Source organism: Filicampus tigris, chromosome 5 (genome assembly GCF_054856515.1).
Source record: "Filicampus tigris isolate MCC_2025a chromosome 5, RoL_Ftig_1.0, whole genome shotgun sequence".
Classification (NCBI taxonomy): domain Eukaryota; kingdom Metazoa; phylum Chordata; class Actinopteri; order Syngnathiformes; family Syngnathidae; genus Filicampus; species Filicampus tigris.
The window spans coordinates 11,421,581-11,444,731 of NC_141221.1; the positions used below are offsets into that span (position 1 = coordinate 11,421,581).

Here is a 23,151-nt window from a genome sequence, read left to right on the forward strand (position 1 = left end):
GATTGACTTTACACATTAGCAGCAGTATTCACAATTGCCAAAAAAAAGAAAAGGTTCAACCAACAAGTGAAAAGAAAAAACAAATACAAAAAGCATTAGAAATATCAATTGGTGTCAAACAAACAAACGAACAAAAAATATATTTGTTAGCCTACGCGTTTGTGCGGATATTGACTCAAAAACAGCCATCCATCAGTGGATCTATCCATCCATTTATTATTGAGGTGGAAATTTTGGTACAGCTCAGATTGTGCAGGTGTGCCAAGTACCCCCCACCCAGTCTATTATGCTTGTAAACATTCCTATTCTTTTAACCGCAACAATTATTTGAATTTGAATGGATTTATTCGAATTACCCCTCAAGTGTAGACTTTCTCATTGGAGAAGTTCAACAGTAGTGGCTGACTGGCTGTGAGAAAGGCCAGTCACATTACCGGTGGAAGTGTGTTTGAACAGGGCAGGGCAAACTTTGGTGTCTGGCTCTGGTACTTTCTGGTGACCGCACTACGGAGGAGGACACACATTTCGTGAAAGTTGCCTGAGAGTGGGAACTTCACTCCTCTTTCAACTTCCACTTTTGGAATCGAAGCTTTCTCGGTTCGACGTGCTCGCTCCCCGGTGGGGGCACTCTTCTTGACTACGCCACCTGGATCCCAGTTCGTTCGTCTCCTTTTCGGATTGAACTCTTTGTGGACTCCCGGCGGTTTGAATCCACAAACGGTCCCCGTGGTAGCGGACGTCTGGAGGCTGCCAGCAAGTATGTTTTGTCGGAATCAAACAACCCGAGCCACGGTTGCCCGCGGGTCGGCTCTTGAAATGGAGATACGGCGAGGAAAGTTCAGAAAGAGTCTTTACGTGAATACATCACAGGTAAGCAAAAGTCACACGTCATGGGGGGCACATCTCTGTTTATGTCTCTTGCTCTCACTGAATGTCTGCCGTACTAAGTACTCTTTCATTCAAAAATCTTCATTTGAAGTTGAGATTGTGTGTTATGTGACTCTACTAAAGTAATGTTTTTTATGGTTTCATCTAACAGTTGTTGTGCAAATGTTACACAAGGTACAATAATACTCAACTCTCCATGTATCATCATAATGACCGACGTTAAAATACTGTAATGTAGAAGGTCTAAGTGTTCATAAAAAAAACACATTCGTGGTTTTACTCTTAATAGTGTTGTTGTGTGTATTACCCACAAAAGGTCAATTAAAATTGTGCAGAAGTGAGTTTTGGCTTTTCCCTGTCAGGGGTTGCACCGGCGCATCATTCGTATGATATGGTTGGCGTAGTTTTTAAACTTAATGCACTTTCTGATGCAACACACCCATTTTTATCCAGATTTGGGACCGGCAGTGAATTGGAAAAGCCTTGCAAGACCCTTTAGTTTTTGCCAAGGGGGGTTAAAGTTAAATAGAACTGTACTTAGCTGCTGCTGTTTTTTTTTTAAGTTTAAGCCACTGTAAAATGTACAATTTGAACATTTAATTCTGTGATTCTTCCACATATCACTAGCGCAAATGTCTCAAACTCAATTTGTGTATTGTGGGGCCAGTGGAGAAAGTCTGGTGTAGTCCACAAAAAAGGGGGTCGATTTTTGAAAAAAAGTGCAACTAATCCAACCTTCTGTCTTTATTAATAACAGTTCAGAACATTAACATTTCTTCAGAACGTGAACAAGATTGGTGACTTAGTCCTCTCTTATCTCCCTGGTACTTTGCTTACTTCCCAGCATATGAGTAATGACATCTGCTTTATGGAGCACCACAACTTTCACATGTCGTGGTGCCCCTGTGCTCATCCAAAAATATTCCGTCTCCTGTTTTCCTTGAAATTGACTGTACTCATCGCCAAACTTTCTTTTCACAGCAGGTTTTGAAAACATGACATGACTGGGACTGTGTGACAGGATATCTTTTCCTTCCATTTTGTGTCACTTCAGAATTACATTTCACTGAAAGCTGTCATGGGATAGAGCTATGCTAGGCCATAAGTAATTAAAAACACGCACACGCACACACACACAAAACACCCAGTGCAAGGACAAAGGGAAAACAACGTCGGGCCCACACAAACATTAAACTCACGATACTCCGAGCCGGGAAGTGGATGAGCATATGAAATTAGCCAACTAATGAGCTTGAAATAATGTCATGCACAGTCACTTTTTTTGGGGGTGCTGCAGGTGGGCGGACCGATGGAATGTAAGGACGGAAGTGCTTTAAAAGGACGAGGACGGACGGGGTCGGAGGACGATAATTTTTATGAATAAGGACGGAGGGATGAGGATGGAAGGGTACCCAGGATCGGTAAAAAAGGGTAAAGTGCCCAGCTCTGCTTGTACCACACTTTGAGAATCACTGAAATAGAAGGTTAGAGGTTATTCATTGTGTGGTAGAACTGAGTTGCCCAAACTTGATTGAGCCAAGACAAACCAAACAATATTGTCACAAAAACTGAAATTATGATGAGCTTGTCTCAATTTACCCACAACTGTGAAATCTGGGCCCGTTTAATTGTACACAAAGCTGAGGTAGTCTAAGATTTTTATATTTTTTTGCTGCATGAATAGCAACAGGTTTAGTGTACCTTCTGCCATCTAAGTGAAGAGCGTTTAATATTTACGGTGCGTTTATGGTGTCTGCTCGGACAACGATCGAATCCGACAATCGTAAATGTATTTTACCATCCCAAATCGTTATGCGTTATTGGATAAACTAACAGTAAGCCTTGATTCTACCATTTCTTCTTCTATTACTGCCGGTCTACTACTTTTACTTCTTTATTTTATTCTTCCCACAGAAATACCTAAAAAAACGTACTAAATTCTCATTAGAGCAGTCTTAAAAGTCAGCATTTTTGAATACGTATGTTTTATACCTTTACATATTTTTTCATAAACGGTGACTAGATGGGTTGCCTTTGGGAGAACAACAGATAGCTAAAAAACTTTCTCCATTTTCTCCTTGTTGTTAAGCCAGCAGTAATAAGTACTATTAAAAATTGTAATTTTTAACTCATTTAACTGCAAAACGTTACATGTGAAGCCCTAAAGTCCCCAATGCTGAGAAACAAAACTAATGAGATTTCTCAGTTTACATCTTTAACTGGAGGTCTCGCTCATGTTGAACTAACTCATTTGGCACACTTGTGTATCTCATTTTGAAGTTACACTAGTGCATTTAGCTCTGCTTTGTGGCAGTTTCACTTTAATTACACTCGAGAGCTGCACTGCACTGTGCATGTCGTCAAATAAAATTTTAATTGCCTTTCCTATTTACACTACTCTTCCCTGTTATAGTATTTAGCATTTTTCTTCCCTTAAGCAAAACATCGTAATATCCCAACAGGGACTTGAGTGTATTTGGTGTCCAGCTGTAGATTGGTAAAAACTAAAACTTAATTTCATTTTCCATTTTCTGCTTAATATTCCATACTGGTTTACTAATATAATTGTGCTGGGATGCTCGCACCGGAAGTAATAATGGTTTATTTTTTAATGATATGCTTATATTTTCTTCTCATTTCTACCTTTCTCAGCAGTTTTTTTTACACTTTTGGTTTCGCAAATGCCATGAGGACTTAAAGCGTGTTTGCATGTGTGTTTGTAGCAACACACTGATATTTGCTAATGGGATCAAAGTAAGTTGAGAAGTAGGTCAAAAGCAAACTCAGGTATTTATCACCAGATGGGAAGGCATCCCTCTTCCGGTCAACCCTGACCACCCTGTATTTGAGCAGTGCAGATTTTCTCAGAAGGATTTCTTATCTAACCCCGAACCACTTCTACACAAAGTCCTCTTTACTGCGTTGATGGAAATGTATTCTTTGCTATCTCTTCTCACCTTCTGAGGCTGCTTCCATAGCTGCTGTATGGTTAGAACATGTGGAGTCGTAAACAAAAGAGATGTTTATATATATCAGTTACATAAATTGAAACTGAAATGCCAACAGAAGAAATTAAACGAGGACATCCCCGTGCACCATTTAAATACAGTATGCCCCCCAAGAACTGTGAGCAACATAGTCCCATTTTTACAGATTCTCTGGTGTCAAGTTGTCAACGTACCTGTAGATTTAGTGTTACGTTAATAACAAGCAGGAGCCCTCCGTCCATTTCTGATTGGTCTTGTTTTGTGCTGTATGACAATGTTGGAGTTTTTCCGATCATGAACAGCAATTTTCTGAATTCGACAAAAAAAATACCTTCTAAGAAGCACCCTGTGTCGGAGGTTTGTTATTGAGGGTTTGATGATAAGAAAATGGTGTGTAGTAGTGTGTGTAGATTGGGGGTCTGAACTGTAAATTGAAGCTTGAGGGTTGTTAATGGTACAATGCAGAAAAAACGGGAAGGATAAGGTATCGATTCTGTCCCTCTATTTCCAGCATCGAGTCTCTGACTATTCACGCTTTCGGTCTGTTTTGGCTATACCCTAGTTTGCAAGCGTGCACTCTGTTTGATCTTATTTATTGGCTGTGTGCATTCCTCTCACAGGCAACCAACTTTTAACCTCTGGCAGTCACGCACACTCCATCGTATATTGATCTGCTGTCACAAAGTCATGCTGTATGCACTGCAGAGTTCACATGTGACACACACAGGCCAGCGTTTTCTGGGGGTGCAGTAGTTGTCAAAGCACAAGGTTATACAAAAGTGGGTGATGGTTTGATTGAAATGGTTTGCTGAGTGATCAAAGTCAAGAGGTAACATGCTTCATAAGTTCAAAGCAGAAAGTGTCTTGGGTAAGATGGTCAACTTGTCCTGTTTTCCCCTGGACATGTCCGCTCTCTGGTACCCTCCAAAAAAGTGGACACAGTTCAACCACTTGACAGTCTGACGCCACAGTCGTGTAGAGTGGACCCAGAGGCTTTGGTTCCCCCGAACCAAGGAGGCAGAAGTGAAATTGTCTGTGAAGGGTAAAGAGGCACAGGCTTTCCTGGTGTCTTGATTACGCATGTTGTACAATCTTTTGTCAGGAGGCAGTGCAAGCCTCACAGTGATACAGCGAGTGATGACACTCTCAATTAGGTCTGCTGTGGGTCTGCAGTGGGCTGAGCATACTCCCCTGTGGCTCCCCTGCACTCAATGTGATGATCTCTGAGTGTTTTGTGGAAGACCTGATAGAAAGTCAAGCACACGGTTATAGACAGAGGTTTGTACCAAGTCTCTGCGTCTTTTGTATAAGCTGCTGGGGAACCATTGTGTTGAATGCTGAACTGAAGTCTGAATGAAGCAGACTGCTTGAGTTTAAAAGCCTCCCTCCTCTTGCACTGTGCCGAAGGATATCTAATTTGCGCGCGCACCTTGTCTAAATGAGCGCCTTTAAGGTATCTTGCAGGCAATCGATGGTGTATTATCAGCGCACCGCTTTAGACTGATCCATTGTTGGTTTAAACCCAAAGTGGCTGCTCTGTAATTGAATTCTATGCTTATTACAGACAAAAACTCGAGTTAGGACTCAACTTCAATTGTGCAGTTGACCTTTAAATAAGTTTGATGTTCAGTCAGTGGACATATCATCTGTGATTGGAGCAGAATGGTTAAAAGGCTGTGACAGTCAGTGAGCATTGAATCCTTTTTTTTTTTTAGCTATTTTGCTGGAGGCAAATGGAGCTAAGAGTCAAACTTAATGACGGCTATTTTTACTCCCAAAATATTGTAGAATTAAGATGCTGGTTATGTGTGAGGATTTGGAGGGAATCGTCTATTTTGGTTTGAATAAACTGCTTGCAAGGCATTGGACTAGAATTTGATTGCTAAATGTACTGTGTGATTGATGATCAGGTGGCTGTTTTATGGCGCCACATCATCTGCGGTTTTGGGGGCGGGGGCGGTGGTGGGTTTCAACGTGGTCAGACAGTCAAAACAGCGAAAGAAACCGAGCAAACAATGACGTGCGCATGCAGTCTTTGCATTTAAATCCCTTCGCTCGCCTTCCTGTCGATCGGCTGCATGCTTCTCTCAGTGGGAGCAAAAGAGAACTCTGCTCTTCGCATCAGGCCCTCCTTTCCTCCATGCTCTCTAAAATCTGCTCTGTCAGCTGAAGCCACCCAAGAGAGCACTATGACACTTAGCTCACTTATTACAATAATTAACATGGAATATACTCTATTTTAATGCTTTATGTTATTTTTTTAACCCAGTGATGCTCACCAACCACTCCACTGCGGTTACCACCAACTTTGCACGGCCTGAAAGCGGTTACCGTATGTGCGTGTGTCTGTGTTTAAGATGGCGCACCCTTCTGCCCACAACTCTCTCCAAGATGTTTGAGTCGGCCAGTTGTGTTGATGAAAGCTTTTACAAGTGGTTGGTTTTTGCTGCTTCCTCCACCCCTGTACATCCCCGACTGTGGCCCGAGTGAAAAGTTGCATTTGTTGGGTGTTTCAGTTGTAGCCGTTTTGTATACTTCATATTTTTATGTGCTTTCATTGTAAAGAATCCCAAAATACCCGACCCAAACAGTTTCTCTTTTCGGTCCCCTTTCTTTTTGGTACAAGTCGCAGTAGAACATCGAGGTAGGACAAAATATCACAGTTGGATGATTCATTGTATGAGCTGCATGAGCTCCATGTACTGTGAAAAATGAAACATGGCCATTGAAGAAATGTTTTACTTTGAAATGTTTTGAACTTTTGGCTGCGCCGTCTCCATGAACAAAGTCAGAGCACTGTCAACCCCCGAGCAGATCGTGGTTACTTTGTTTTAATAATCCAAGTGCTGGAACCTTGGATTATGAAAGGAATGTTTTGAGTAGATGATTAACAATAACAGAGTAATTTTGTTAAACTGAGTCTAAAACCATACGGGAGTGTGAGCAATCTTTGGAAAAACTGATTAATCGATGGTGTGATGCACATGTAAGTGATTCTGAATCACTTCAGAGGTCATTACGAATTTTGCGTAGAATATATCAATTTTGTCCTTCTTAATAATACTTTTGTTTTGAAATTCGACTAAATTCCGACAAGTTCAGGCTTCAAAGACAGACAGTCTTCTCTGCTGAGTGTTTAACGAGGCTTGGCGGAAACCTTTGCTAATGTGCACATAGTACATACATTTGCCTGCCCACCTACAGAGAGGGAGAGAGGTCATATAGATGTTGCCACGGCAACACTTCTGCCGCAAATAAATAAATAAAAGCAGAATGTTAGACCGTGAGCCAGTTGAGGAAAGAGTGGTGTCCAAGGAATAACAAAACGCTCTTTCAGTGCCTCAAAGGAACTCTGTACCCAGTGAACAATGGACCCCGGCTGCTCTGGAGCCCCAAACGCTTTTTCCTCCATCATAAAATGCCAAGCAAACAGGCCCATAGGTACTCAAGAGTGGATGCACAACTTTCATACAAGATTTGCCAGAGTCAGACTGTCAATTAGTTGTAAAATTTCAGAAGTGTGTTTATGTGCCCAAAAGGCCTCGTGTCAATGCAAGTATTGAAACGCTTGAAGCCCTCTTTCGATTCAAAAGTAAGTTCAACCAGCTGCATGCTTGGAAGCTCTCTCGGTATGCCGAGGGCCATTTTTCGCCAGCAAATGTTGAACACGTTTTTATATCATTACACAAGCTTTGCATGTATATTGCTGCGGGGCCATATATCTGCTCTGCCTCTGCATGAGTGCTTGCACAAATGTAAAGAAAAATAAATAAAAAAATAAGGGTTTAATCCGGGTTTTCACTACCTTCAAGACATGACAAATCAGCCGTGTCCAACTACAAAGCGTAGAAATGAATTGGTTGCTTAAAAGCAAGATATTGTTCTCTCAAAATATTTTATTTCACTGCCAAAATTAAATGATAAAAATACATTTACTCAGTAAGATTCACAATAGATCTTTTTTTTTTTTTTTAGAATTTCACACACCAGTGGTAATGTCCTTGTTGCAATGCAGCACTCACCCTTCAATCTATAATGGTCTCATTTGCATCTTTGCGCACTGACTGAATATTAGCTGACTTGTTTGCGGGGACGCAAAAAGCCCTGAAGGAGTGCTCATTCCACACACGCTCAGCATCTGTCTTAGTGAAGTGACGTTCTCACCTTATTTATCTGTGACCTTCTCACTGTTTTAATTCAGATAATAAAAAAAAACAAAAACAATTCCAAACGTTTCCATTTAGACTTGATGGTTATTCTGACAGTTATCTACAAATCTGCACATTTCCATTTGTTCGCGGGGATTCGAAATGATGCGTTTCAAACTGTTCTCATTGTCTTACATTCATTAAGTGAATTATTGAATAGCATTTTAACATTCAAGTATTGGCGATCGATCACGTACTAATTCCCTGTATCGTTCTGTTGCGAGCCTAACGTCTTATATCAGCAGATAGTCGGCGATGCGAGTCGCACCTTACGGTCTATTGCTACGTGTCGACACATGAACAACATGCTCCTCTATGGTCGTCGTCCTTTGCGCTCCCAACTCTGATTAGTCATTCATTGCAGCTGTTCCTTGCGTCAGGCTCTGTTTCATTCACACACGCTCACATTCAGACAGTGACGAAGCGCTGCAGTGCAGTACTGAGCAATGGCCGTCGATTTTTGTCACTTAACGCACACGCTTTGCTCACCTGACGTTTGAGCAGACAGATGGAAACCAGCAATAAGTGTGACATCACAGGATACTCCCAGTCTGGTTGGGAAACTTAGTCGATGCATCATCAAACTAACCCGATACCGTGACGTGAATGAGACTTTTAAATCATTGTAATGCTTGAGTTATTCAGGACTGTAATGGTATATTGAAGTACAGAGTTGAACACAATCTGTTGTAGGAGTCTGTAGCAATAAAACATTTGATTCGTAGGATGAGACTGGGGTAAATTGAGCCTACGGGTAAGCTGAGCCACCCCTTGTTTCCTAGAAACCATTAAAAAAATGAGCATGTGACTAAATGTTTATGAGAAGCTCAGTTTCATCGCATTTGTGAAGATAAAAGCCACATGGCAGCAGTGGTTAGACATTTATGTCCCCAAAAACATTTTCACCGATGAATGATGATGACCATAATGTTCATGATGATTGTGTAAAGACTAAAGTACATGGTTTTCATTTTTTTTTATACATCAATTATAATACACATGAACTACATTAGGTATTGTAGTTTGCATAAAAGTGCACAATATGAAGCTATGGTGAATAATACATCTATTATGGTAGTAGCCATTGAGTAAGTTGAGCAAAATGATCAGGGGCAAATTGAGCCAGTTACTTAAACCCCTTCTGCTGTATTAGTGTATTTTGGCTGTATAGTGTAGCAATGTGAACGTTAGCTTCTACAGAATTTGCACCATTGTGAATTGCGCTTTGACAAAACCTTTGAGTATGGTATGTATACAGACTACGCTACGTTCACACAGCATGGTCAGATGCCCAATTCAAATGTTTTTCTTAGTGGAAGTGAAGCCAAACAAATTTTTTTCAAAAATATGTTGTATGCAGGCCCACTAGTTGAAATATGCACATTCTGATTAATATTGCGTTTGTGGAATATGAGTTAAGCAGCAAAATCCACCCCTTTTTAGCCAGCTCAGGGGGCGGCCATTTTATCAATTCTGTTCACTGAAAATGACATCACAGATGCTCAGGGCTCAGATAAGGACCAATCATGGCTCAGCTTCAGAAAACAGGTGAGCTGTGATTGGTTGTTACTTGAGCCCTGAGCAACTGTGATGTCATTTTCAGTCGACAGAAGTGACAAAATGGCCGCCCCCAGAGATGGCTAAAAGCGGGTGGATTAACTCTTATTCCACAAATGCAATATTTATCAGAATGCCTTGTTTCAACTAGTGGGCCTACATAGAACATATTCTTAAAAAAAATATGTTTGGGTTGACTTCCACTTTAAATCCATTTTTATAGTGGTTTACATTATAACAACAAGTATTGACTTGAGACTGAGAATGCGTTCATGAAGTTAAAAAAAACATTTGTCTTGTTTAGTCCTGTTTTCATTTTCTTAATCTTATTTAATTTTTTGGACATTTTTATTTGATACTTTAGGTTATAATCTGAGTTGTCCAACACCTAATTGTTAAACGTGTGTCTGTCAATGCGCTGAGGACAATTAACCATGTTTTGGCCAAATTCTTCAGTCATGCGAGAGCAGCAAAATATTAGAAATAATCTCAAACTTTCGACTACATTATTTTCTTAGTAATAAGGAGAGTTTTTGAAACAGCCCTTGTATTGAATCTCAGATGTGCCCATGTTATGGCTGCTCATCATTCACATCCTTCCACATTCATTTCCTGTCAACCTGTACCTTCCTCGGGAGAATTGCATTATGTGGGACAATCTGCTGCTTTGAGGCGCAGGTCCCTTGATGTTACAAGCAAAATGTTCTTTTCCCCTCTCCCCTCTAAAGCACTAACCCACTTTCCTGAACACTTAGAAAGTCCTCTTTTGTCTTCACCTCCACACTGTCAGAGAAAATTACTGTTTGTTCTGTCTCTTTTTCTTTCTTTTTTTTTGGTGTTATCTCACCATCCTTTTTTTATTCTTTCTTTCCGCGTCAGCTCACACCCCCAAGTGACCTTCACTGTAGCCTGTCAGGGCCCGACGGTAACAGGTTATAAAATGAGAGCTTGGCCGCTTCATGCCAAAGGTATCTTCTTCGTGTGAACACAAGACCTCCACTGAAGGCAGCTGTTAAACATTGGCAAAAAGACACCCACCTACACACGCACACAACTGTACTAATGTCTGGATATCATTTACAGTGTCTGACACTTAATGGTGAGCCCCCTATGAGTTATTGTTCACGTCTACGAGTCTCATGCTCAGTGTTCTTTCTGATACCTTTCTTGGATTTCTCAAAGGCATGTACACACGCGCACACACGCACGCACACTCTCGCCCTGTAACTGGTACAAGTCATTAGGATGAAGATTACGGAGCATTGCCACACACCTTTTCAGCCATTCCCTGTTTTTTTCCCCCCTGGAACAAAGAGCCTGCTGTGCTTTTCTGCTATTCAGCAAATAACCACCTGACTAAACTGTGAAGTAGATAGAGTCAGGGCCTCTCTTTTGTACACAGGAATGCACCGCCAAGGTGGACAACACTGAGGAATGTTCATGCTGTTTGTATATGGGGTGACCCGCAAAATGCAGACACACTTTAACAGCTGATATTTTTATCAATGATTTTATCTTTCTTAACCCACTGGAATTAAGAATGTCAAGCAGACAAGCCATTCTAAAATACTGTTGGAGGTTCAAAGATGATTTTTCATTTCGGTCACTCACTTGTAATCAGCAATGCCTCACAGACAGGTTTGAAAATAGTTGTTGACAGTTATTGTAGATTCCATTCCATTACACTGGAAACTAAGTGGAAAAGTAAAATGTCCCTTGTGGCATTACAATTCTTCCACTCAAATTGTCAGAGGAAAACATACCTCTAAAGTCGCATAAAACATTAAACCACCATCTGGCATGATGCCATGTGAGATGTCAACCAATAGCGTGAGACTTTGTTGGACCCAGGCATGTTTTTATTTTTGTGTCTTTTTTTGCCTCATTACTTGCAATGGAAGGAGCAGCTTCAGGGGTATTAAGATAAGATCGCAAGACAAAGCATATATAACCGAATGATGAACAAATGATGGCGATGTAACCAGAATTTGACCATACAAAGATCTCATTAGAAAGGAAGTCGACCCCCCGAAATTCTTTACAATAATATGTTGAATGCGCCCCCACTAGTCTAAACATGGCATTTTGATTACAATTACGTTTGTGCAATACGAGTTAACAAGAAAAAGCCATGCACCCATTTTTATCCATCTCAGAGGGCGGCCATTCTGTCACTTGCTTTCAACTGAAATTGACATCACAGTTGCTCAGGGCAACCAATTACGGCTCGGCTTCAGAAAACAGGTGAGCTGTGATTGAGCCCTGAGCAACTGTGATGTCATTTTCACTCGACAGTAAGTAACAAAATGGGCACCCCGTGAGATGGATTAAAAACAGGTGGATTTTGCTGCTTGATTCCACAAACACAATATTAATCATAATATCAAGTTTAGACTAGTGGGGCTGCATCGAACATATTATTGTAAAGGAAATGCTTGAGTTGACCTTCACTTTAAAACTGCGTACTTAAGTTTTCTGTTCTCAAATTCACACTTTTTAACTCATTCACTGCCATTGATGTATTTATTTGTCTTTTCACAGTCCAGCCATTCAATCCCAGGAATTTATTTATATTTTTGTCAATCATTAGGGTAAAAGACGGTCTGAAAATCTCTGGCAGTGAATGAGTTAATTGATGATAAACATGAATATTCAAAATCTAGGAAGTGCATGTGGAGGTCCCAGTTAAGGGCAAGATTTGTCTTTCTATATTTATTTAGAGACTGGTTGAATATCATGGAAAGGAGAAATTGAGGTTTCTCTGTGATGTTGCTGAGAAGGGGCCGGACTGCACGAGAGCAGATGGGTCATAGCAGGCCCAGCTGCCGCGCCACTGCTTTAATGTGCTCTTTACTGGACCCCGGTGACTAACTGCCTTGTTCATTGTGCTCGTTACGGTCGTACTGTTCCTGCTGTCTCCGCAATTGTTATGTACACTAAGGAAATCATGTGTTCATTATACTTTGTTTATCTGTGTCATCAGCATGATCACCCAAAGGCAAAAAGCATGGTAACAAGATTGGACAAAACGTTGTCAGCGTATGAACTACACTATATGGATTTAAGTTTTGGGACAGCTGACCACGTCCCCTACTTTCCCCACTTTTGACACTGAGTCGTCCTCAAAGTGTTGCCTCGGACTTGCATACAATTGTACACAGTTTTAGCATTTCTGAAGAACCTAAGCCCTCTGAATCAAAATAGACAGAAAGGTTGATCAAATCCAATCTGTTCTTAGGTATTTTATTTCTTCGGTACACTGACTGACTTGAGAATGGAGATTTGTATTTGTCAAATATATTGTTGTGGTTGTAGGACTCCATGGCGATATTCAATATATTAAATACTATACCCTATACTAAATTAATAAAGAAATAGACATTTTAAAAACATTTTAGAACATGTCTATCAAAGGTCTAAATATGAGCCATGACACAAAATTCCATGTCCTTTTTTTTTATTTAAAAAAAAAAAAATGTTTTAACTGTATAGCTTGTGTTTTATTTTTTTTAGTCATTTCCAACAGAGGGAGCCATTGCTCCATTTTAGGGCATCTAAAGTTGAAGGTAACCTCACCTTTAAGTTCCTCTACAGTTTGCTTTCATCATGCAAGCATTTTTTTTTGTTTTTGTTTTTCCATATGCAATATGGTGATCAAGCAGGTATAGCACGTCTACCTCACAGTTCTTAGGTTAAGGGTTCAAATCTCACCTATATGATCTTCCTGTGTGGAGTTTTCATGTTCTCCCCATTCTTGTGGAGGTTTTGTCCATTCCAAAATGTTCGGTTATTTGAAGATTCTAAATTGTCCTTAGGCATGAATATGACTAAAGGATTGTGCCCTGGGATTGGCTTGTGACCATTTAAGAGTGTATTTGAAGCTTGTATAGGCTCCAGCTCACCCTCAACCCTAATGAGGACAAAAGGTCTAAAAAAAAAAAAAAATGGATGGATGAATGTTTCTTCTCAATTCAACATAAAGCAGCTTGGATGGGCCTCCTAAATTTAATGGAGATAAATGAACTTCTGCATCTATCGAGAGCCAAGTTCCTCCCCCAACCTGCTTATGCTGACATGGAATTTGTTTTTATGTTTTCAGACTTGCCGAATGATTTGTGCGTCTGGGTCGACATATCATTTCCAACATGACTCGCCACTACACCCCCCCCCCCACGTATCTGATGGTAAATTAGAAGCCAGATCAGTCAGAATTTACAGAGTGAAACTAATACACCTAATAACAAGGTAGGCTGCGGAGGAGATTTATGATGTCGTCGCGCTGCCACGGTGACAGAGTTATGACGATTCAGCCGTCGGCGCAAGTCTTTTCTTAACGCTCTGAAACCAAGGACTGACCTCCAGGGGGATTTCTCATTGATATGTCTGCGTTTACAGCTCATCGCTCGCTGCTCTCATCGGGCCCGGCAGATGTGACCCAGTGCCTGCCATGACTATACTGTGGAATTGACGACCTGTTACGATCCCTTTTTTTTTTTTGTTCTTGTGTGGACAAAGCATCAAAAAAGGGTGTTACCTTTCAGACACGCTTCACGCTTTGAAATGAAAGACTTCGGGTTATGAAACAAATATCAAATGTTGTACGTATTATCCCCCTGATGGAAAGATAAAGTAAGGTTCAAGTGTGCTCCCTGTTTAAAATGGCAAAAGATGTCCTCATTCTTTTCCCTACAGTGTTTAGATGTGTTTATGCCTTTGTGTGTATTCAAGGGTCCTTGTTAATGCGTGTATCAGTGAGTGGGTGACGTTTGGTTCCCAAAATGGGAATTGGGTCAAGATGACAGTCAACATTCTGTATTTGTTGTGGTTAGGGGCCCTGTTGGGTTCAGGCCTTTTGTTCGGTTCCTACAAACATCTTTTAATCCTATCAACTGCCTTTGAATATGAGAGGTGTTGTGTTTTTACTGGACATAATTCATCAGCGCTCATTTTTGGCTGAAAACGTATTTTTTTTAGGAAGGAACATAGATGAATGTTGCATGGGTGGACAGAATAAATCATGGAATGGAGAGAGAAGTATAATGGCCTGATGGTAAAATGGTTGGAGAGAAGGGCATTGTAAGTGGGCATGTACATATATTGTAAAGAATATTGCTCATTAAGTGGAGTAAATTGTTGATTACGTTTGGTTGGTTGGTTGGTTGGTTAACAAATACACAAACCTCCCCTGTGGCACAACTCATGCTCAGTATGACACTGGCATCAAAACAGGTGGTTTGGATATTCACAACAATATTCCCATTTTGCTGAATATTGATACTTACTTTCCCCGTAGTGGATAGGTTTGTCAAATACTAATTCCTAGATGGGGGTGGTATTAGATGAACGAGAGATAGATGGACCTGATAGACAGATGGAGGAACTGACCTGAACTAAAGATGGACAATAGGTATGAGTAGATAAATGTTGATGGATGAACTTGATCTTATATTATTCATCCTAATTTACTGTACCCTTTTAGTCACTTCATAAAAAGCATTATAAATTGTGTTTCCTGAGCACCTCTTAATTTAGTAGGATACCTCCAGCGTTGCTCCTCTGGCTGATTACGTACACACACAGGATATTGTCCATACTCCCTCGCACGTCCGCTGAGAAACACAAAACACAAAGTAGTCCAAAACCCCAGAGAACAATGAGTTGAAATCATGAATGCTATCCCCACACAGAAATGATCATTATATTGATTCTTGTATCTAAAACATACAGTGGTACTTCGACCAATGAGTGGCTTGACAGATGGGTTTATTTATTTATTTATTTGTTTATTTATTTATTTATTTTTATGGCTGTTTTGTAAAATATTTATTCATGTGTTTTAGATCGTGGCTGGCAGCATACCTCCATACAAGCAGAAATTTGGCAACTAGTGACCAATACTTCTTCTCAACAAAAAGAATACCAAACGTCAACTTCACTTTGCCTTAGGAAAGTCCACTATCTTAAAGCTAACGCACGACACTATGAAAAACACCATAGACTGTATAGAATGTGCCATGTAGACGATCAAACGATCTTTCGGCTTTATGAGATCGTGAACACGTTGAACCGCTTAACGATCTAATATCGTCACATTGCCCACCCCTACTTGGAGGAATATATTGTTTATCCTCTGTGAAAAACAACTTCTGCCGCAGCTTACTGAGCAAAAGTAAAAATATAACACATGCATACTGCCACCTGGTGGCATACAGGCATCTTTTCATTGGTCCATTGTTCTGTTCATAAGCCTTTAATCAACTGCCTCTTAGTAGTTTTCCTCCTTGTGGGGCTTCTGGCCGCAGCATTGCACTATGCCTGAGTCACTTGCGTGCCAGCCAGCCAGCCAGTGTGACCTGTCATTGAGCTAATGACATAAGCCTTCGGTCTTGCTTTTGTTCTGTTAGGATATTTTTGTCAAACGGTGTCAGTCCATCAGTGTGTTGTATTGGAGGGAGATTTGCATGTGGCGTTTCTTTCGTTAAGGATCTGTTGCAGAAGCATTGGTGAAACTAAAGTCATAAGCACAGACTGAAATGCTATTTATTCATACATAGGATGTATAGATATTCATTAATAGGTTAGCACTATGTCCATCTGCTTCCATGCTCTACTATATACGAAAAAATCTAATGTGTTGTAACGTAACATTGTTGCAATAAATATCCATCCATCCGTTTTCTATACTTGGGTACCCCCAGGGGCACGGGTGAGCTGGAGCTGACTTGAGGCAAGTGGCAGACTACACCCTGAACTGGTCTCCAGCAAGGCATATACTATATAAACCAGGGGTCTTCAATATTGTTCCTCGAGGGCCAGTTTCCTGGATGTTTTTAATCTCTCCCTGCTGCAACACACCTGATTCAAATGATTAGGGTGTTGCACCAGGTACAGATGGAAAACATCTAGGACACCGGTCCCCGAGGAACAGGATTGAAGACACCTGATATAGACAAACAACCATACACGCCCACATTCATGCCTAAAGAGAATTTACTGTCTTTATTTAACCTAACATGCGTTTTTTGGAATGTGATTGGAAGCCGGAGTATTTAGAGGAATCCACGCAAGCACAGGGAGAACAACTCCACACAGGAAGGGGGTAGCTCGGGTTCAAACCCCCAACCTTGGATCTGTGAGGCGGATGTGCTAACCACCTTGAAATAAACATTCTCTTCAATATTGATGCTTTTCCTGTGCAGAACCAGGTACTGATCCCGATCCGTCAGGGTATGTGCTGAGCAGATTCTACATGAATGACATAAACCACTGTGGGTACTCACCGGCTTATCCGATTTCACATTGTAACATATGTACAGTATCATCTGAGCACACACTGCTAAAAATAAACGTGCTAACATTAGATTGCGTGGTGGTGGCCTTGCCTTACAGTCTGCACTTTGCTGCAGCCGTACATTCTCTTGTTGCAATCAATCACCTCCTAAAAAGTTCCCAACTCATACTTGGTGTAAATACAGAAGACCGCCATTCTCGTCACCGTTCTGTACATTAGCTTGTCTTGTTGTGACTGATGCTTTCGAAACATCACGATACAGGCGGAAACCAAACCGCCGCAACCCAAGGCGATGAAAGCTGAGCCAAACTGGTACAGCGCTGAGGAAAAGCAGTAAAGTATGGAAAATGTTACGAGTTGGTGAAGAGATGCCATTACAAATGTCTCCATGAGCAAAGTATAGAACTTTTGCACGGATTAATCAGAATGTACAACTGTTACAAACCTCAGAGTTCTTATTTCATTAACAATCGAATGCTTTTAACTTTTGGGGAGCTCTTGAAAGATGACCCTATTCTGCCCCTCAAACACTAGAGATCGTGAGGAAAACCATCAGAGACCAACATCAGTGAGCTCTGATGTCACAAATGTTGTTCTGGATGTTTGGAAAGAATTCCCCACAGATCCACTTCAAAATTTCATCCAGAGTCTTCCTGGAAGAGTGGACGCTGCTAAAGCTGCAAATTGGGGTCCAGTCAACCCCCCCCCAACATTCCTCCAGCACATTCATGTGCATTCCTTGGCACGTTTCAAAATGTTTTCGCGAGCGTCCATATCCCGCCCTTCGTAACGTTCAAGTCAACTATTTCTCTTTCGACCTCAAGAACAATAAATCTCCACTCTTAGCGTGTGTATGTTGATGTCTGCGACACATTAGCTGGGCGATATAAGCTCAGGAGGGCGGAGGCTTTTCCTTGGGGAAACCCAGCCTGCTACCGGCACGGCTGGCTCTCCTCCTCACAGGTCAAAAGGCTTTTAAAGCCCCCTTTGTTTTTATTGTCTGACTCTGGTAAGGCCTTTAAGGGGATGGTCGTGTTGGGGGGAGGCTCTCTAAAGGGTCATCATCCACGTTATGATACGGCACCGGTCCATTTTAGCATCATGTGACTACTTAGTAGATAAATGTGTGCTTTAATTAAGGACCTTTAGACAAATAAGCGAGTCTGGTTTCCTGTTGAATTCTGTTGCTGCATGGCGTGCACATGCTTGGCATCACCCACGTCCCAAGCACACGTCCAGGCACTCCATCTGCATCACTGCTGTGGCACAAAAGAAGAATGCAGGTTCCCATTGCGCCTTCTTATGGTGTGCATTTGTGACAGGAGCCATAAATTAGTTTCCCCGCTCTGGACAGAAGTGGAGTAACAGTTGAAAGGCACATGGTGTGGATTTTGGGATGTTTTGCGGGGAGAATCTGTGGGTCGGAAAGGAAACAGGCCTTGCCCCTGATGTGACATATTTCTTCCTGCAATAACAACTCCTTGATGTGTGTGCTACATCTTGGCGTTTGCAATGTGGATTGTGCAACACTGGATCATTTCGAGAGCCACGTTTGTTGGCTATGGCCAGAACCTCTCGGAATGACATTAAATCAATATTTTAAAGGCTGTGATAAATGATTGAAGCGCTCTTTGACACTGGCTTTATGTGATGTAAAATATGCATGTGATCTCGGGGAAATGCTTGTAGCCCCGTGACACACTTATGTATCTCTCTTGAACTTGCCAAGGGTCACAATTTTAAAGATGGAGAAAGCACACACTCATCCTTACCTCTAATAAAACATACATACATTCATCTGTCTGCGATTGGCTGGCAACCAATTTGGGGTGTCCCCCGCCTACTGCCCAAGACTGCTGGCATAGGCCCCAGCACTCCAGTCCCCGCGACCCTTGTGAGGATAAGCGGTATGGATAATGGATGGATGGACATTCATCTGTCCAGTTGAATGATTTTTCTAATAATCCTCAATCTTGACTGACATTTTGAGGGCAGAATAGAATTCTGTTGCACCAACTCAGCCAGCGTAATTATTTCCGCTGCGTCTATCTCCAAGCAAAATGACTGTATTCTTAAGAAGAATCTGGCAAAATAAAAAAATTAGCTGAAGGAGTTGTATCACTGAAGTAAATTGCTCTTCGTCAGTTGCAATGACTCAGGACAAAAGCTTAAAGCTGTATATGTCAAATTCGATTCATAATTATATAAATACATGATGCATGTGGTAACTCTTATAAGCGCAGAAATTCAACTCTATGTTGTATGCACCCAGTTTTCAATGTAAAGCAGCTAGTCGAAGCGTTTATTTTATACACTGTTATTTTGCCCATATTTACCTATATCAACATTTAATGAAGGGCTAAGGGGTGGGGAAGTCAATCCACGTGGATTTCTCTTTTAATGCTCGATTTACGTTCAAGTTATGTTGTAATTTACTGCCAGCTGTCACTACTTAATTCCCTCTCATAGCAAGAACAAAGCCTTCCCCACCCGCTAGGCTTGAGTGAAACGTGGAATTTGCTGTTTGTTTGTTTAAAAGGGCGTGGGGGCTACAACAGTAATCATTCGCAGTACACTCACTTTTCCCCTTTCGTGTCTGCGTTTTTTTTATTTATATTTTTTTCTTAAGTTTCCTGTACTGTGTTACTATCTCCAGACAGAGGCGCGTCGTAAGGGTTAATTTAGCGCGGAGGGAGGGGGAGTTACAAGGAGAGAAGGAGAGCGCACACTGGGCCAGTTGTGCCGGTCACTCCCGCAGAGGCGATGGCCTTTTTGTCAAGAGCTCTCTTGTCTTCGCCCAGGACACCCTCTCGCATTCACAGTCGTGACAGTGGCGCACAAAAGAGGAGAGAAATGCTTCTTCAAAGGCGCAATTCTTTACCGGCTGGGTGGTGACCGTGGGCGCCCAGAGTGGATCGCTGTGGAAAACTTGGAGAAGAAGAACACGCGGATGAGTTGCGGGATTTTCTAAACATCTCGTCACGTTTTGGATGAGCCACTCCAAGTTTTACGCAACGCCGTTACGCACCAACTTGCTATAAACGCGGGTGCGCGCTGTCACTGTGGATTTGTCTTGTGTCTGGACCTGTCACAATGATGGTTCAATGATGTGACGTAATCTCGATGGTTAAGAAGGAGAAACTTCTGGATCTCTGTCAATCTAAAGGATGCCGGGTGATAAACTGACAAACATGGAGGAAAAACTGTGGATATTGGAAGACCTCAATATGATGTACATCCGGCAGATTGCTCTCAGTTTGCAGGTAAAAAGTTGGTTCAAGGCATCCGACCTTTTTGCATCAAGTGCATTTAGATCCCACACATCATATGTATTATTCTGCCACTAGAAACACAATAACGGTCTGATTGGAGAGATTGATCAATACTGTATGTTTATTGTTGCAACATGCTGTGGTGTAGAACTTCACTGTATCATACTGAGAGTTGTTCCTAATGTTCTGTGACATTATTTAGCTTCAAAACCAGTTAAGTGTTGTCGTGTTGTTTTGTTGTAGTAAAAACACATTAATACATATCAAACATCAATCAATGCCTTTAAAATTAGATTGCACTTGAACAATGTACATGTTAAAGTTGTTTGCAATTACACTTATTTCTTCTTTCCTCTTGCACATAATGCATTATTGATTTCTTTCATTTGGCCACTTCATTAAGTGCAGCTACCTTATGATTTACTACCTTCCTAAATCCAAGGTACATCTCTTAATGTGTCCAATCAGTTAGTTGTTACAAGTTGTTTGTAATCGCGCTTTTTATTTGTAATCATTGTGCACCTTGCATTATTTTGCATTTGGCCAACCCATTAGGTATGGCTGCACTAGGTAATTTCTAATACAAGAGCGGTGTGGCCATTTCTGACTTTACAAAGACAATAAAGCTAAAAAGTAGTTTTTTTTCCCGTGGTATAGAACCAGATTTGAGAGGCGGTTGTAATATGTTGGATACATTTAGCCAGGAGCAAATATAAACTCATGACGAATCCTTCAGATTGAACATACATTTCTTCAACTAGTCTTTTGTGTCTTTTCCAGGCTTCTTATACTACGCATTCACACTAGTTAAGACTCACAGTTGTGAGTGTTTTTTTTATTGACCTCCCAACTTGCTTGTAAGCAGGCTCAATGACAGCCGAAATCTATTTTCAGAGTACAGTGCATCCCCTTTGGTGGCCCATTGAGCCTGCAGCTGTGCCTTGGTGTTGTGTTGAGTCTGTGCAGGGGTTGTGTGGTCATGCTGACGCTGGCGCGCACGTTATAGTGCGAGCAACATTTTGCATGCCATCCATCCTCTCGGGGTTCACACGCAGTGCACAGCTGCACATTTTGGGCCTCACGGGTCCCTCTGGGAGAGTCTGTCCACACGTGCGTGTGTATGCGTGTGTGTTGCGCATTGTGTTCTGACAGAGGAAGGAGTCATGCCAGACTGCCAGTAACATGAGTACACAAACAAACAAACAAACAATCTCTTTCTCTACTTTTAAAAGATGGAAAATGGTCTCTTTCTTATCAGTTGGCTGGAAGTTGGCATTGGCTTGATTTTGGGGGATTCATCATTGTTAAACGAAAGTGGCTGTGGTGCAGATGTGCAATAGTGTTTTTGTAAGATAAATCTTAATGATGTGTGAGTTTGACCTGAAAAGCACACCATATCGGGATTTACTTTTTTTTGGGACAGTGGTGCCTTAAAGTACGAGTAAGATCATTTACACATTTTTGGAGATATGAGCCTTATTTTTGTGCTTTAACTTGCAAGAGCAAACTTGAGATATGAACGTTGCATGGTAGCAGGTGACCCAAATCACTTCAACAAGTGGCAGTTTGGCAGATAGAATTTGACAGCATTCTTTAAAAAAAAGAGTCTTTGAGCTTTTTAGCTGAAGGTTATTATCAAAGTAAACATCAAACGAAGAGAATCATACATTGTGTATTTAAAGCAACCGAAGAGACTCCAATGCATGATTGCTAACATTGAAATTGAGATACAATTTCTTTGGGCGTTACGAACGTGGTCACGAAATGAATTAAACTCTTATCTCAAGGCACCATGGTAATAATTTTCTTATGAGCTTGTTATGCCTTAGGGTATATCATGGGGTCTGTTTGGCCTAAGTTGATCAGTCACTAATAAACGTATTAGTTCTTGACACAGAGCCTACATTAGTTTCACTCTCACATGAGAATGGCACTTGGTCTTAATGCTGTGTCTGGCCAATTACGATGAGAAACGATGCCAGACATTTTAAATGGTGCTATTTTAATGTATCTATTAGGAGAGGAATGCATCACATGATTGTGGAAAACAATCATCTCCTGTCTGTATGTTGCCACGCAGACGGGTCAGTATTTGGCAGAAATATATCAATTTCCACATTGCCATCTCCCTCACCCACTCGCTTGTTTGCTCTCCCTCCCCCATGTCCCCCTCAGACTGGGTGGGTTTATGAGACAGGGATTCTTTGTGTAAGCCTTAGCTGTACAGTTTGCTCCCAAACTGTAATTTGTGGAGGTTTATTTGCTGCCATAAAATCTCCTGCTTGGATCATCACAAGTTGCCGTTATTACAGAGGAAAGTCGTTTGGGATTCCCCCTCCGGTCGTATATACCTGAAATCCACGCCCACCCAATCCACACGCCACATGAGTAACTTCATGACTCATATCGGAGTACGTGTTTGCGTTTTTAACCCTTTTAAATTTCTCAGGTTGTCGTAACTAACTAGTTGCATGAATTGATGAAGCCTGCTCTGACGAAAGGTGAAGCGTCTTCTAAGACAACCAGAGCAATCCAATTGCAATCGATTCAATGCCCTGAAAATGAAAAGACCTGGATGAATGAGAATTTTGTCAATGTAATCATGGTCTTTTTGTTTGTCTCGACTTGTATGGTTAGGAGAGTGGCCACAAAGTTCATAGTGTCATCCAAGCAGTGCTTTGATAATTGATTTTTTTTTTTTTTACATTGAAATCGGCACACATATGTAGTTTCATGGCAAATTTTGACTCTGTCGGTGGGAATATGGATTTATCGCTATTCATTTGCTCAAAATTTTTACTTTCGTAATCGAAAGTTGTCAGCACTTGGTTCATTAAAACAAATTAATGGCAGTCAGCCTTCATCTTAGGAGTCTTCACTCATCTTCAAAACAAAGTAATTCAGGAAGTTGTTTTGCATGTGTTTTGAAGGTTCTTCAGTTCTGACAT

The 23,151-nt window shown here is 41.2% G+C and overlaps 1 protein-coding gene across 2 annotated transcripts in view; it reads left to right on the forward strand.

Annotated features, from left to right (window-relative positions):
* Nucleotides 1–243: 243 nt before the first annotated feature.
* The window catches only part of rtkna (rhotekin a), a 68,952-nt gene continuing 46,044 nt past the window's right edge, over nt 244–23,151 (forward strand). The window contains exon 1 of one of the 2 annotated variants that reach the window (XM_086031310.1): nt 244–870. In XM_086031310.1, coding sequence (XP_085887436.1) covers nt 760–870 — 111 coding nt within the window. In that variant the 5' untranslated portion in view covers nt 244–759. Of the gene's footprint in view, nt 871–19,682; nt 20,195–23,151 lie in introns of those variants that run through there. The other variant, XM_086031311.1, reaches the window with a different exon arrangement.